The 16,814-nt window shown below is 49.9% G+C and overlaps 1 protein-coding gene across 3 annotated transcripts in view; it reads left to right on the top strand.

Moving 5' to 3' along the window:
* Positions 1–16,814, top strand: part of GLI2 (GLI family zinc finger 2) — a 245,479-nt gene that overhangs the window by 224,633 nt on the left and 4,032 nt on the right. For 2 of the 3 annotated variants that reach the window (XM_025039271.1, XM_025039273.1), the window contains 7 exons: positions 24–146; positions 3,439–3,573; positions 7,627–7,776; positions 11,251–11,439; positions 12,713–12,994; positions 14,535–14,859; positions 16,400–16,806. In XM_025039271.1, coding sequence (XP_024895039.1) covers positions 24–146; positions 3,439–3,573; positions 7,627–7,776; positions 11,251–11,439; positions 12,713–12,994; positions 14,535–14,859; positions 16,400–16,806 — 1,611 coding nt within the window. The remainder of the gene's footprint in view (positions 1–23; positions 147–3,438; positions 3,574–7,626; positions 7,777–11,250; positions 11,440–12,712; positions 12,995–14,534; positions 14,860–16,399; positions 16,807–16,814) is intronic. The other variant, XM_025039272.1, reaches the window with a different exon arrangement.

The following is a 16,814-nucleotide window of genomic DNA, read 5'->3' as shown; positions in this document are numbered from 1 at the left end:
CTCTCCTATGCAACCTCCCTCAGAACAAGCAGAACAGCGAGTCGGCTGTGAGCAGCACCGTCAACCCTATCGTCATTCATAAGCGCAGCAAGGTCAAGACTGAGGCTGAGGGCCTGCGGCCAGCCTCCCCATTGACTCTGACACAGGTAACCTGCTGGCCGTCCTTACCCTTCTCAGGCTGGAGCCAGGCCTTGTCTCCTCTGGGACAGCTGACTTGGGATCGAGACCCTTTTGGTGAATGGATGAACAGATGGCTGCCTGCATGAACGAATGAGCAAATGAGTGAACCGGAGAGGGCAGAGTGCACCAGAGCTTTGTCCCCAGCACCCTGCACATTATGTGCTATCAAACACGTGCTGAATAAAAAAGAGAAAGAAAAAAGGGAGGGAAGGAGAGAGGGAGGAAGGGAGAGAAATAATGAGTGTGTGTGTGTGTGTGTGTGTGTGTGTGTGTGTACATACGTATCTCTGGGGCTGCAGCCATCTCTCCACCCAAACCTTACCCTCATGCAGCACAAGTCCTAGTCAAACTGAGTTGTTCACATCACCTGAATGGCTCAGGCTCCTATCTAGTTGCTACCTCTCCCTGGAACTCTGCCCCCTACGCCATCCTTTTTGCTGACACTTCAGCCTTTCCTGACTCTCCTGGATAATAGGGCTTGCAGCTGTGCAGACACCCATTCTAGCCTCTGGGTCACTTTGTCTGCCTCCTGCACAGCACTGTGAGCTTTGAAGAGGCGGCACTTTGGGAGAAGTGCCTGGTTCGGTTCCAGGTCACCAGGGTTTACACAGAGACTGGCACACAGTAGCTGCAAAATCATATTTTCTAAGGACTCAGTGCACATTTGAGGGGATGAATGGTACGGTGCTGAGGGAAGAAAGGGAAGTGATTCTCAGTGGGAAGGTGAGGAACGGAACAGCCCACAGTCCTGGATGGCTCTGCCGTAGACTGAGATCCTTGTGCAGGTCCCTCTGTAAATCTTGGAGCAGAGCCCTGTCATGGGAAGGGCTAGATGTGAATGCTGACCTCAAGGGCAAGCCTCTTGCCCCGCCCTCCCCCGCCCCCAAGCTTCTTATGGTGTCCTGGTCTCCATTGTTACTGCAGAATCACCAGTTTTGACACCAAAGATGCTCAGGGCCTCCTGTCCCCAACTCCCCTGCATCTGCCACACCATCTTTTATCAAACCTGTAAACCATCGGGCATGCTCCAGGCACTTAATTTTTATGAAATATTGGGTCCTGTTATTATCAGGCAAACAGAGAAGCTGGTGACAGATTCTTCTCCTCTCGCTGACGCCAAAGCATCTCAGCATGATGCATGGTTTCCACAAGGCCAGCCATCATCAGGGGCTGTTGAAATTGATGAGGATGGCACATATCCTAGGGAGATAAGCACACAGGAGCAGTGGAGATGGGGCCGAGGCTGTGCCGAGCACCAGGGGGCCCTCTGCCCGACTTCCACCAGCCCACGGAGCCCCACAAAACCCTCTTTGCCTGGCTTGGCTCTTCACTTGTGTCAGTAGAAGGAAAGTTGTTTATTGTAAGGAGGTTGTCACCGTGTTGCTCAGTGTCCTGATTCAGTGACCGGACTCATTTGCACGGTGCATGGGCATGCTTTCCCTTGGCAGAAAGTACAGCACAATGACTCCCTCCTCTCTGCCTAAGCCCTTAAACTCGTGGGCTAGGATGACACCCGGCTTGATCTGGAGGCCTGAGCGTACCCACTGCCTCTACACTGTCCTCCAGCAGCTTCTTCAAGTCTTCTTTGAAATCACCAGGGCATGCAACTTATAGAAATAATGAGTCCATGTCCAGTTTTCCTGAAAGTGCAGAACGGGTATTGAGAGGCCCCAGCCCCCAGCCCTCCCTTTGCTCAAGATTTGGGCAGAGGCCCTTCTGCGCCTTCCATTTAATGGGACCCAGTGCTGCCTGGGGACTTCTTGGACAACACATCATCGTTTCCCTTTTCAGAACACATGTGTTAATGGAAAGGTACGCTCAAAATCAACCAGAGGTCCCCTCCTGTAGGAGTCTTTTGTAGTTCCAGTGGAAAGTCTGTCAGGAGTGTGAGTCCGGCCAGTACCAGGAGTCATGAGGCTCATTTCTGCCCCTAGAAATGGACTCAGCATTAGGAGTGAGGCTCATGTGGGGGGGCTGTGGCCTCTGCTTCGCTGAATGTCTGGAGCCTCTGGGGGCTCTTGACTATGGGGTGAGGTTGTCCCCCTTAGCCTGAGCTATAAATGTTTGCCCAAAAGGCTTTTTTGAAAGACAGAACATTCCCGCCATTTTATAGATAGTCTGAAATGTAAAGCAAGTCATTCTGACATCTGCCTCCTTGCCTAGCTTTGCTCTGAGTCTGCCTAGCAGGCCAGTGATATACTGGGGAGTCCTTGACATCCTCTGGAGGTCCTCGCTGGGCCTTCCTCCCAACCTGGGACATCCGTGCCCCTCCCTCCCCCTAGCTCCTGATACCTCCAGCATGTTCCCGTGTTTCCTGCTTGGAGGCTGCCCCTGGCCAGCTCTGTGTCAGCATTAGCTGGGATGAAGCAGCCCCGTGGGGTTGATTCTCAGTCTGTTGCTGGTTTTGGAGTAAAAGGTTTTGTCCTCCTTGAAAAGAATCCCAAGCACCTGTGATCAAGTGAAGGCCTATCTCAGGGACCTTTCTTTTGCCACCTCGGAAGGGGTACACATGAGCCCTATCATCCTCAGGAGACTCAAGTTTAGATCTAGGCTTCCACTCACTGTGTGTCCTGGGGAGGGTGAGTCAGCCCCTCCCTGAACCTGTTTTTCCAACTGCAGCACAAGAATACAAGCACCCACATTGTAGGGCTGTTAGAGGGGAGACTGCTTCTGGGAGAATATGCCTGCAGAGCATTTGTCTAGAGTGCTGTCCTGGGAGCGAACCCAGGGTGCCCTGTGTGCCCTGGGAGGAGGAGCAGTGCGAGAGTGAGAGGTCTGAAGGACCAGGCCAGATGCATGATGGGTTTCTCTTGCCTCCAGTGGGGAGGGAGCAGCCCCATACGCACTATGAATAAAAATGCCGTATCCCCAAGCCATTGGAGCCCAACCCAGCTCCCTCCAGGGGAAACCAAACCAAATAAGCAAGTCACTGCCCTGCTTTCTCCTGTTTTCTTTGCCTTATCAGTTGACCCAGGATGTGATGGGACACCTTGGTGATAATAAGCTGGAATTAGAGAGGAAAGAGGAGTCCCAGGATGGCTGTGTGAAGGGAGAGTAATGGGTGAGAGCCAGCTGAGGAGAGGGGCTGAGAAATCTCATGAGTGCGTGTGCGTGTATGTGTGCATGTGTATGTGTGCATGCATGTGTGTCCACACCTGTACCAGCCCAGTGTCCTTGGCATAATCTGCCTAGGGCTGCCTTAGGACCAGGTGGCTGGACAAAGCTCACATGGGTTTGTGTGCCCTGCTTCTCCCCCAGGAGCAGCTGGCTGACCTCAAGGAAGACCTAGACAGGGACGACTGTAAGCAGGAGGCCGAGGTGGTCATCTATGAGACCAACTGCCACTGGGAGGACTGCACCAAGGAGTACGACACCCAGGAGCAGCTGGTGCATGTAAGCCTCTAAACTGCAGTGCCAACCCAGGGCAAAGCCCAGACCACATGGAGCCCCCAGCCTTCCAGACCTCTGTTGGAGAGAAAGGGCTCTAGGAGATGCCCTGGGCCACATCCTGTGCAAGTGGGAGGCACGATTATTTACCTGTGCTCTGCCTATTTCTAAAAGGGAGCTTACAAATACATATGGAGTATAATAAGAGATTAAAATAAAAATAAGAAAATGAGAAAATTAGAGGAAAAGGAATGAAAAAGATGCCAGGAGTCAAGTTAGTATGAAAATACCCAAGTCCTCTGAGCTATACTTCACATATAAATCTATTTTCTGAGCTTTCTAGCAAACAATGCAAAGAGGAAAATAAGATTAGTTAAATCAGCCGGCGTCCACAAGGTAATAACAAACCTGACCCTGAAACCTAAAAGAAGTTTCTCCCATGGAGGAAGGAGTCGGTGATTTCCTCCTGGAGACCATTCTCAGAGACCCAGTACACACAGGTGCAGATGGGTGTTTACACCCATATCAGAGCAAGGGCTGCTTAAAAATGCCTGGGTACTGACAGATCAAGAGACCAGAGGAAGCCACGGAAGTTGGGTGTGCCCTTCAGGTTATGTCATTGGTCCCCACTGTAAACTCTTCTACAGCAGCATCCATTGCGACTGTAGTCAGGGGCAGTTTATGCAGTGGGAAGAGCAGGAGCGGGGGGCTCAGCATGGGAGGCACGTGTCTTTGAACCTGGCTCCACTACAGCAAGCTGAGTTCTGAACAAGTCACTTAACTTCTGTGATCCTCAGTTTCTTCTCATGTGGAAGAGGAGGGAATCCTATCCCACAGAAGGGTAGAGATTGAATGTGATGCCAACATAAGCACTTAGCAAAGAGCGAGCAGCATTCCATACATGGTAGCTCCCTCCTTCCTCCTTCTCCCTGTTCCCCCTGCCAGTCTTGAGTATATCTAAGTCCAGGAAAGAATTTAAATTCAAGAATAAGCCCCCATTCCGCCTCAACACACACTCCTTTGTTAAGGAGTATCTGTAAAGATGAACTCTACAGTAAATTAGCATTTCAAATGCTGGGTAGACTAGACACACACACACACACACACACACACACACACGTGTGGCATGTACCGTTCCCATCCAGAAGCCACCACAAACAAGATTCCTTCTCCCCAGCACTGTGAACTCAGCATTTAGAACATCACCCACTCCCTCTGCTTCTGCTATTTGTGTGACTTGCTCTCCAATACTGTAGGTTTCTTTTGTGTTTTGGTTTTTCTTTTCCCATTTTCAGCCTAAAATTTCCCAGCAAACCATTGCAGCTGACATAGAACCTGTGAAGTGAGATCTTCTCTAATCCCTCTGGAATCTAACATAATTTTCCAACCTGTACCACCTCCTTGGGTCAGTGAGTCCAAGATGGAGAAGGGGCATGGGAACTATGAGTTGTAGGACAGATCGGATTCCATTGGAAGACAAGAGAAGGGACAGCATCCAGGCCCGGGAGAGGGCCCAGGCAGAGGAGTGGAGACCAGGACCTAAGCGACGTGCTCAGTGATGAGTGGGCCCGTCTCGAAGAGTAAGGAGGGAATTCCTCCAATAAAGGCAGAGAGGTCCAATGTGGGAAGGAAGGCTTCGGCTGCAGGCTTCTATCTGTGCCCAAGACTGTCACTGCAGATGTAGGTGATCGCCTCCATTTGACCCTGAAAAGAGCAGGCTCCTGTGAGAGGGGAGCCAGGCCCCTCTGCCCAGCTCTGTCTCTCTGCTCCCTGGGAAAATAAATGGTGGCCAGCACCCAAGCGAACTGGAGCCTCCCAGTCGATTATTAACAATTTGTTGCTAAGTAAACCAATTAGCAAAAAAATGAAAGACGTTGTCAGGACACATTTCTATCATTTGAAAAGCTTTAAAAATCAAAAGTGAGGCTAATATGATAAGATTTCCCTGGAAGTTCAAAATGTTGTAGGTTTCACTTGCTGCAACCGTGGCATTTGCATGCATGACATTTGAGCCCATTACTCACAGTATGAGGGCCGGTGGTTTTCTGTGTTTCAGAGTGAGGTGCTGCCAGTGCCTAGATGCTCAGCTCTCAGACAGCCTTGTAGGCTGCAAAGATCCATAGTAGCACCGTCCAGTAGGAGGATACTGCAAGCCACGATGCCAGTCACATGTGTGATTTTACATTATGTAGGAGCACATGTAAAAAGGAAATTAATTTTAATAATATATTTAACCTATTATATCTAAAATATTATCATTTCGACATGTAATCAATATAAAACAAAATATCGAAATATTTTACTTCTTTTTTTTTCCATTCTCAGTCTTCGAAACAGATATGTTTATACTTACAGCCCATCCCAGTTGGGAGCACCCACATTTCAAAAGCTCAAAGCACAAGTGACAAGTAGCTACTGTACTAGGCAGCACAGGTCAAGAGGTTGTGGGAGGAAGTGAAAGTGGACAGGGAACTGAGAACAGAGAGAATGGGATGAGGCTAGAGAGAATGGGTCTCCAAGACCTGAACATTCTGCCCTTCTCATCACCCTGTGGAGAAGTGGACCCAGAGTGACTCACAACTCGCACACCGGCAGGACACTACCTTGAACCAAGAGGGAGATGGAAGGGGAAGGATGGGACCTGGATGGGACTTCAGGAGGCTCCCTGGTGGCCTTTAGAGAGAAGCCCCAGTGGAAGAGGAAGCAGGAGGACTCTTTCACTTTACTGTGTAGAGTGACTAATACCACCTATTCCTACTCCCTGGGTAACCCAAAAGATTAGGGACTAAGTCCTAGAGGCCCCACACACGTATCAACACACCCCAAGTTCAGGGGCAGTAATGCCCCTGCTCCAGTGAGGACTGAAGCCTTCAGTTAAATAATCGATGCAAGTGACTGAAATCCAAAGGGTCTACCTGGGGCTGCTTGCTCTACCTGTGACAGAAAGCCTCACTGGCCTGTGGCTCCACATCACAGGAGAAACTACTCCAGGCGTCACACAGGTGTTAGACCAGGGCAAAGGCCAGAAGATGTGGGTGCAAGGAGTGGGAAAAATAGAAAAGTTAGCCTCCATATTCTTGGCCAGAGCAGTGAGGGCTGGGATGGGTCTGAGAACCACCTTCCAGAGAAAGCTGTTTGCCACAAATTCCAAGATTCGCCTGAGATGGACCCACTTGCCTGACAAGCAGGGCTCGCACTGCCATGCTGCCGGGTTAGTTGCACTGTCTTTGGCTATCCTGCTTACTCTCCTGGGCCATTTTGTCGCAGGTGCAGCATTGCACAGTGCCCAGAGCCCATGGACAGGGTCAGAATCTCACTTACTGCCCAGGCACTGGGCAATTTAATAATCTGGACCTTTGCGAAAAGGGTTATTGCAAGGATCCCCAACCCCCGGGCCGCGGACTGGCACCGGTCTGTGGCCTGTTAGGAATCAGGCTGCACCGCAGGAGGTGAATGGCGGGTGAGCAAGCGAAGCTCCATCTGTATTTGCAGCCACTCCCCAGCGCTAGCATCACCACCTCAGCTCCACCTCAGATCGTCGGGCATTAGAATCTCATAGGAGCACTGGCCCCTGGTGCCAAAAAGGTTGGGAACCACTGAGTTATTGTCAAAAATAGAGATGAGGATGCATTTACATTTCTATTATAATAAACAATTTAATTTAAAAGTCTCTGGAACAATAGGGACAAGCTCAGGAGAGGCTTCTCATGCACCCACCATGCGCATGCCTGCCTTGCTGCAGTTAATTAGTGCCTATTTGCAGCCCAGGAGCATATATCAGATCCTAGACCCCAGTCCGGGGTGAGCGGGATACCTTTGACCATCATAGATGGTCACTTTGATGACTAATTGGAAAATGCGGGAGAGACATTAGCACACAGTACATCTTCACTTAGTGGCCGCTAATGATAACTCATGAGGAGGTGTGGCTTGGCATAGAGATGTGGTCTTGTTGGGTGGGTGGTCCGCACATAGTGGGTGGTGGTCTATGGGGAGGGGGTTGGTCTGCACATACTAGGTCGGGGGCCGGGCTCACTTCCATGGGCTTGTTCCCGGCAGCACATCAACAATGAGCACATCCACGGGGAGAAGAAGGAGTTTGTGTGCCGCTGGCAGGCCTGCACACGGGAGCAGAAGCCCTTCAAGGCGCAGTACATGCTGGTGGTGCACATGCGCCGGCACACAGGCGAGAAGCCCCACAAGTGCACAGTAAGTGGGCCCTCGGAAACAGCCCTTCCTCATGCAGTGTCTGTAGGGCCAGCCTCACTGGCCAGGTGGGTGGGTCATGGCTGACCACAGGAAACCTGGGTGGAATGGGCCACAGCAGCGGCCCTGGGACAGGCCTTGCCCATGGGTCATCAGTCTGCTCCTTCCCTAGGCCTTCTGCTTGTCTTGGTCCTCAAGGCCCCTTGGCTGTCTGTTGTCCCAGAACTTTGACTTACTCTCTTTCAGGGAGTATAACTACAGTAGGGATGTGCTGGTTTTCTATGTGACTGTGAACACCAAAGCACAGCTGTACTTCCACAGTTCACGTGGCTGGGTGACCTCAGAAAGAGGAGCTGGCTCGATAGCACACTGAAGTCTGGCCCCCGCAGAGAAAAGCTCCACTGGTGACTTGCAGCTTGAGCAATGATGGGTTAAAAATCTCTATGGCTGAGTTAAAAAAAAGAAGAAGAAATGAACACAAGACATTTTAGAAAACCTCCCTTATGGAGTCAACAGGATCTGTGGCTGAAATTAGTGAGACATTTTTTTTAATACACAGAAATTGATCTTTCTTTAAAAGTGGAGCTGGTCTAGTGATGCACTGATGTGGCTGCCACTATAACCTACGGGAACTCTTCTTTTTGAATTGCCATATTTCATAAATTCTGAGACATTTTAATATCTCTGAAATCAGGCTGTCTTAAAAGGGGTGGTGGTCCAGGGTTCAATGAAATATGCTACTTTGGTTAGCAAGTTATATTTTTAATGGAGATAAATTTCATATGCTATAAAGTTCACCACTTTTTTTAAAAAAAATGTACAATTCAGTGATTTTTAGTATAGTCACAAATTTGTGAATTACTAGCAAATTCCAGAATATTTTCATATTCCCGAATAGAAACTTCATACCTATTAACGGCCACTTCCTATTCTCTTTTTCCCCCATTCCCTGACAACCACTGATCTTCCTATCTCTATGAATTTGCATGTTCTGGACAGTTTATAAAGATAAAATTATACCATGTGTAGGTTTTGTGCCTGACTCTATTTACATAGCATGTTTTCAAGATTCATTCACGTTGTAGCATGTATCGGCTCTTTATTTCTTTATATAACTAAATGATATTCCATTGTATGAGAGAGATCCTAGTTTTTTAATATATTCATCAGTTGATGGATATTTTCCTTATTTTCCCTTTTTGGCTATTATGAATATGCTTCTAGGAATATTTGTGTACAAGTTTTTGTGTGGACCTATTTTCAGTTCTCTTGTGTATGCACCTAGAGTAGAATTGCTGGGTCATATGATAACTCCTACGTTTAACTTTTCGAGGACTAGCCAGGCTGATTTACAAAAAGGCTGCATGATTTTATATTTTCACCAGCAATGTGTGAGGGTTCTGATTTCTCCACAACCTTGTTGGCACATGGGCTGTCTTTTGGTCATAGTTGTCATAGTGGATGCGAAGTGGCATCTCATTATGGTTTTGATTAGCATTTCCCTAATGACAGATGATGTTGAGTATCTTTTCATGTGCTTATCAGCCTTTTACTATACCTTCTTTGGAGAAATGTCTACTCAAATATTTTGCCCATTTTTAAATCGAGTTATTTGTCTTTATTGTTCAATTGTAGCGGTTTTCTAGACCCTTATCATATATGTGCCTCGCAAATATTTTCTCTCATTCTGTGGGTTTTCTTTTCATTTTCTTGATAGTTCCTTTGAAGCACAAAAGTTTTTAATTTTGACAAAATCCAATTTTTTAATTGCTTGAGCTTTCGGCGTCATATCTAAGAAACCATTGCCTAATCTAAGGTCACGAAGATTTACCCCTATGTTTTTTTCTGAGTTTTATAGTTTATAAATATATAGTTTTATTTACATAAATATAAATTTAATATGTACACATAATCTTATAGGGTAACTCTTTCATTTGGGTCTTTAAACCATATTGAGTCAATTTTTTTATATGGTGTGAGATAAGGGTCCAACTTCATTCTTTGGCATATGGTTTTGCAATTGGCCCAATCCTATTTGTTAAAGAGACAGTTCTTTCTTCATTGAATGATCTTGGTACCCTTGCTGAAAATGAGTTGGCCCTATATATATGAGTTTGTTTTTGAACTCTTACTCTATTTCATTGACCTCCACGTCTGTCCTTATGCCAGTAGCACACAATCTTGATTACCATAATTATATAGTAAGTTTTGAAATTGGGTGGTGTCAGTCCTCCAAATTTGTCCTCCTTTTGCAAGATTGTGTTGGCTCTTCTGAGTCCTTTGCAGGAAGTTATTTTCTTAACATCCTGAGTTGTAGCAAACCATAGCCCTCTGATATGAGCTGTGAGTTGCAAAACAGATAAAAGGCATTTGGAGCCAAGTGCACTCAGTCAGACTGGTCAGGAATAAAGGGGAGGATGCCGAGACCGAGACAGCTCCTGCTGGGGTTCACATGTCATTCTGAGGGCAATTTCCAAAAGCACATTGGGTGCAACTGCAGTATCTTTAAAATAGGTGCAGAATCTCCTACAATAACCCTTCTTCTCTCCCTCTCTCTCCGCCACTCTCTCATGCCTTTCTTCCTTTTTTTCTTGCCAAAAATGTTTCTTTTCATTGGGCAGTAAATACTAGGGACACAGAAATGAACAAGACCTAAAAGATCTTGCTCTCGTGGAGCTCGTATCCTAGTGGGAAGCCAGATAACAAAAATATTAAGATCATTATAAATCGTGTGAGGGAGCATAAAGGGAAAAGGGTAATTATTATGATTGATAATATTAGAGAAATGCTCTCAGAGGAGATTACCTAAAAAATAGAGAAGAAGTGAGCCACTCCAGGGCCAGGGAAGGTGGGGGTAGGGGAAAAGCTCTAGCCAAAGGGGACCATGTGGGCAAAGGCCTCACACCTGGAAGAACTCAGTGGGGTCAGGGAACTCAAAGGAGATCAGCACAACCAGAGAGAAGGTGAGGGCGGCTGGCTTACTCAAGGCTGTGGAGGACTCTGGATTTTTTTTCAGCGCATTTTGATGCGCAGAAAAGTTCTAATCAGGGAGGGACATTAGGAAACAGTTAGAAATAACAGATTCAAAGTTTTTAATGATATGGGAAGATTCTCACAGTGTGCTGTTGATTTTAACAAACAGAATACATAACTAAATAATATGTTCCCAATTTTGGTTTAAAAAAGTGTGGGGATAAATTGCAAAGCCACCAGAATGAGACTTAATTGGATGTCCTGCATGCAATGGTTTTCATTTTCTTCTCTGTAGTTTTCAGTCCTTTCCAAGTTTTCTAGAGTGGTCATGTGTCAATTTCATGTTCAGAGAGGAAAGTAGATGTTATTATTGAAGTACACACTCCTGGGTGCACCGGTGAGATGGAGCAGATGGGGGCTGGGGAAGAGGCAGTATCCGGCCCGAGGTCAGGCTCCTGCATTGGGTATGAGGCACCTTTATTTACCAAACCCGCCTCTTCCCAGTTTGAGGGCTGCTCGAAGGCCTACTCTCGCCTGGAGAACCTGAAGACGCATCTGCGATCCCACACTGGGGAGAAGCCATACGTGTGTGAGCACGAGGGCTGCAACAAGGCCTTCTCCAACGCCTCCGACCGTGCCAAGCACCAGAACCGCACCCACTCCAATGAGGTACCCGAGTGGGGTGTGCACAGGGTGTGTGCATGGCCCACTGACAGATGCATAAATGCATCACCCCATGGCTTCTAGACATCTGTAGGCTAGGTGGCCAATTGCCAGGTGCCCCTCCTCACCACTGACCCACTGTCTGAGCTCAGCACCCAGTGGCAGGTTGCTGCTCCCACAGCCTAGGCAGCTGGCTAGGACATGCACTAACTTCTAGTCCTAATCCTGGTCCTGGTCCTTCTGAATCTGTGAGCCCCTTGCTGATGGGACACTATACCCACCTCCCAGTCCCAGCCCAACTGATCAAATACTGTCACTCAGGTAAACTCAGGAAAGAACGTTTCTAAAAGCTTAGATACACTTTGGACCCCAAAGAGAATTGTCCCAAATGCTTATAAGAAGTTAGAGGAATTCATAAAGGTATCTGAACCCCTCAGAGTCTCTACAGACAAGAGCTGGACTTGGAGAAGGGTGTGTGTGTGTGTGTGTGTGTGTGTGTGTGTGTGTGTGTGTGTTAGTGTGTGTATGCATGTGGACATGGCGTGTGTGTGTGTGTGTGTGTGTGTGTGTTAGTAAGTGTATGCATGTGGACATGGCGCATATGTGTATGTATTATGTGGACGTATGTGGGTATGTATTTGTAAGCATATGTATATATGTGATTGTACATGTACATGTGCATGTGTGTGTGTGTGCTTATATGTATTGAGTGTGTGTAGATGTGTGTGTAAGGATGTATACACATGTGAATGTGCATGTATGTGTGTGTGCATGTATGTATGTGGGTGTGGGGGGAGTGTATATGAGCTTAGGACTGAGGTTCAGAAATCCTGGATTCTCATTCCGGGTGACTTGGAACCAGCTTCTTTGTCTCTCCGAATGTGTCTTTCCTCATCAGAGAGCTCAGGGTTCTAATGCTGTCTCACAGGTGTAACAGGTAATACACTCACTACTGATATCAAAAATCTCAGTGCCCTGGTCACAGGGGAGGCAGCATTGTATTCACACCAGGCTCTGTGTCCCCAGTCTCTGATCTATGTCCCCAGTTTGTGGAGGAGTCTCCCTTAACCATGTGCTTACCCACTGGAAAAGGTGGCAGGCAAAGTTGGTGGGGCGGGTTCCTGCTGCCCTGGGGCTGGTGTGGTTCTATCCAGAGAGCATGGCTGCAAACAGGTTGAACACCTTCTGACTGCCAGTTAGGCTCTGCTGAAGGAAGTGGCATGGCTTCAGGAGAATGAGGAATGTGCCCAGTCTGAGTTTGTCTTCATGTCCCATCCATCATGCTGCCTGCTTCTCTTCCCAGAAACCCTATATCTGCAAGATCCCAGGCTGTACCAAGCGATACACGGACCCAAGTTCTCTCCGGAAGCATGTGAAAACAGTGCACGGCCCAGATGCTCATGTCACCAAGAAGCAGCGCAACGATGTGCACCTCCGGGCCCCGCTGCTCAAGGAGAATGGGGACAATGAGGCCAGCACCGAGCCCAGTGGCCGGGGCTCTGAGGAGAGTGCTGAGGCCAGCAGCACCAGCCAGGCCATGGAGGACTGCCTTCACGTCAAAGCCATCAAGACCGAGAGCTCCGGGGTAAGCAGAGTTGGGCAGCAGAGGCCCAAGTCCATGCCCTGCAGGAGGCCAAACCCAGCAGGCAAGGGCAGTTCCATAGCCCGACCTGGGGCCCAGAGCCCCAACTGCTGCTGTGGGCTGTACCCCAGGCTCCCCTACTATAAGTGCGCAATGTTGTCCCTCCTCTCTCCGGTTGGATTTTTCCTCCCTTCACCACCTTGGGCCTCCCATAGAACCTGCCTTGTGCCAGGTCCCATTCTGTTGGACAGGGTATAAGTAATGGGGGTGTCTACTCCCACGTGATCAGTCTTTGACGGGACATGGGTGGTTCCTGGTGTCTGCCTTTCCAACCAGCACCAGTCACCCCAGCTGATCCCCTTTCCTCTGTCCTGTCTCTGAGTCCTTGCCCCTCTGGTCTCTACTCCTTTTGTTCTAACCACCTGTTCTTTGTCTCCACCTCTTTTTCCCGACTGTACCTCCCCTAAGGATAGACGGTACTGAGGTGAGCAGAGAGGTCGGTGGGGGTGTGGGCGGGCAGGCGTGAGTGAGGGTGGGCTGGGTGCCTGTCCAGGATGCAGGAAGGTGGGTTTGGGTAGGTAAACAGCAGGCGCTGCAGGTGGGACCATCGGAACAGGCAAAGGCTGGCAGCAGGAGTCAAGCTGGCAGGCGCGGGAGCAAGTGGTGGAGACCAAGATGACATGGGGGACAAGGCAGAGTGGAGGTGTGAGTTAGGGCTTTCAGGGATGGAAGAACTGACCTATAGAGGGTCTTCAGTGCCGGACTGAGGAATGTCAGGTGGTACATGAGCAGAATGGAGCATTGCAGCTTCCTAAGGAAAGGTACAGAATTGGGGACATTCAGCCTAGAAATGAGACCAGAAGTGCCACATCCAACATAAGCCTCATTTGGGCTCAGATCCCGGGTTCTGTGGAGTTCTGCACTGTCCATATGTGCCATGAGCTCCCAGCCCCACCTCCACCCTGACCCAGAGGGAGGGCTGATTTGGTGGCCATTTAGGCAAGGGCTGCATCCAGCAGTTCTGCCTCCCTGCTCGTCCTTTCCCTTTCCAACAACCTGCCCCTGGCCTGTTGAGAAGGCATCGAATCAGTAGGCTTTCATTGTTCCTTGCTTCACTGTGGGCACATCACAGTTGTTGGGAATGCTTAAGTACCTTTTTTCATGTCAACCTCATGCGACTGTGGCAGCCTCTTTGGGCACAGCTTCAAAGTGGCCACATGTTGAAAGCTCAGCAGGTAGGGCTCTCGCCCAGATGCCATCTGGGAGAGCTTAGGAGCACGGGGTGGGGTTAAGAGGGGCTGATAGTAACTGGATGTCTTCTATATGCCGGATGCTTTCCATCCGTCCACTAACACTGTCCCACAGGCAGTTCAGGTCCATCGTATAGTTGGAGAAGCTGAGGTTTAGACAAGCAATGCTCTGAATGCTCCTCCATACAGGAGCTTCGGTCCAGCCCCCGGGTGTGCAAGAGTGCATAGTGATTGCGGAGCCAGGTGGGTTCTCACACCTCTGAGTCTGCACCTTCTCACCACATCCCCTGCAGCTGTGTCAGTCCAGCCCTGGGGCCCAGTCGTCCTGCAGCAGCGAGCCCTCTCCCTTGGGCAGTGCCCCCAACAATGACAGCGGTGTGGACATGCCTGGGAGCCTGGGAGACCTGACAGCTCTAGATGACACGCCCCCGGGGGCCGACACTTCAGCCCTGGCCAACCCCTCCACTGGTGGCCTGCAGCTGCGCCAACACCTGACCGCCATGCACCGGTTAGAGCAGCTCAAAAAGGAGAAGCTCAAGTCACTCAAGGATTCCTGCTCATGGGCCGGGCCGGCTCCACACACCCGGAACACCAAGCTGCCTCCCCTCCCGGGAAGTGGTGAGTGGGGGCCCTGGTATGTGGGCTGGGCAGGAGAGAGCCTGGGGCAGCACCCACTAGGTTCATGCCCATCAAGCATCATGTGTCCTCTCACTGAATGCCCACAATAGGATAGCTCTTACCAGCCCATTGCACAGATTAGGAAACTGAGGCCCAGAGAGGTAAAAGTGCCTCACTCAGATCAATAGCAGAGCTGAGACTTAAGCCAGGCTTGAGTAGCTGCAAAGCCCATGCTATTTCAACTACACCATGCTGCATTCTTTAACCCCCTAAAAACAGGCAGACCCCACTCACATCATCATCTTCCCCGTAAGTCATTCAGTCACTTATCAGGCACCTGCTCTGGGCACTATCACAAATGCCCCAGGCAGGAGTCATATAATGCCAGTCCCTGTGGTTAGAAGGAGCAGATAGTGAAAAGGCCATGCCACCGGAGTTACAGTCACTCAAAGAATGAGCCAAATAGCACTGAGGACAGAGGTCAGTGTAGAGCTATACATAGGAGGAAGAAAGCATGTCAACTGGGGAAGGGAAGGGAGGACTTCATGAAGGAGGCAGCCCTGTGTTCAGCCTCAGGAGATGTTGATCAAGCCTTTGAGATATAAGGAAGTTTCACCAAGCACTTCTTGTGTGCTGCCCCTGTGCCAAGCAGTATGCTGGTAGGCACCAGGCACACTGGGGCACTAAGCATCTAGGCTGCCCTCCAGGGACTGACAGCCCAGTGTGGACCAATAGGACTGGATTATTGAGACATGGACACTGTACCATCCAGCTCTCTCCTGAAGGGAGGACTTGACCCAGCTGTTGAAGGAACTGCTAGCAGATGGCCTTCAACTCTCAGCCTCTTATAGAGATCGCCAGGACTGCTGACAGCTGCTTCATCCAAGGTTATCTCTTCCCAGGGTGGCTAACATCCAATGACTGATCACTGCAGGGGTGTAAAGGCCTTTTGAGGCCCAAAGCTCCCCCTGAGGTCAGCAGGTGCTGTTGTTGGGCCTGCATCACTGCTCATTTCTCCCTACCCATTCTACTGTCTTTCCTCCCTTCTGTGGATATGGGTCTCTGGGCCCTCCCAAAAAACAGCCTGCTCAGTAAACCCAGTCCTAGGGAGCCCAACTGGCAGCCCCCATTCACAGATGGTAATGGTACAGGGAGGCTGTGGCCAGGGCCCTCCAGGGCTCTTCTCAATAACTCAGTCAGTCCTATGGAGAGGACATTGTATCCACAGCTGGAAAAAAACCGGGACCGGACGTAATGAGAATTCAGGGCCGCCAGACAATGCGAGAGCCAAGACAGGGGTCAGGCCTTCTGGCTTCCACTTGCCTATCCTTAGCAATAAGGGTCACCACGTATTCACTTACTGTTCCTTCTTCCTCCTTCCATTCAGAAATCACTAATTGAGTGTCTCCTCTGTCTTAGGCCCTGTTCAAGGGCTCCAGGTTCTAGGGCTTCAGGTATGCAGACTGTCTGGTCACAGCAGGCAGAGCACCCCATCCCTAACCTCAGTCCCTGCCGTGCTGACCCTTCTCTTTTCCCACAGGCTCCATCCTGGAAAACTTCAGCAGCGGCGGGGGCGGCAGGCCGGTAGGACTGCTGCCAAACCCACGGCTGTCGGAGCTGTCTGCAGGCGAGGTGACCATGTTGAGCCACCTACAAGAGCGCCGCGACAGCTCCACCAGCACGGTCAGCTCGGCCTACACAGTGAGTCGCCGCTCCTCCGGCATCTCGCCGTACTTCTCCAGCCGCCGCTCCAGCGAGGCCTCACCTCTGGGCGCAGGTCGCCCGCATCATGCCAGCTCTGCCGACTCCTACGACCCCATCTCCACCGATGCGTCACGGCGCTCAAGTGAGGCCAGCCAGTGCAGCGGAGGCGGCGCAGGGCCGCTCAGCCTGACTCCGGCGCAGCAGTACAGCCTGCGGGCCAAGTATGCAGCGGCCACAGGCGCGGCCCCCAC

Source organism: Pteropus alecto, unplaced genomic scaffold, assembly GCF_000325575.1.
Source record: "Pteropus alecto unplaced genomic scaffold, ASM32557v1 scaffold3, whole genome shotgun sequence".
NCBI lineage: Eukaryota > Metazoa > Chordata > Mammalia > Chiroptera > Pteropodidae > Pteropus > Pteropus alecto.
Note: the sequence above shows the minus strand (reverse complement) of the source record. Positions and strands in the feature narration are given on the sequence as shown.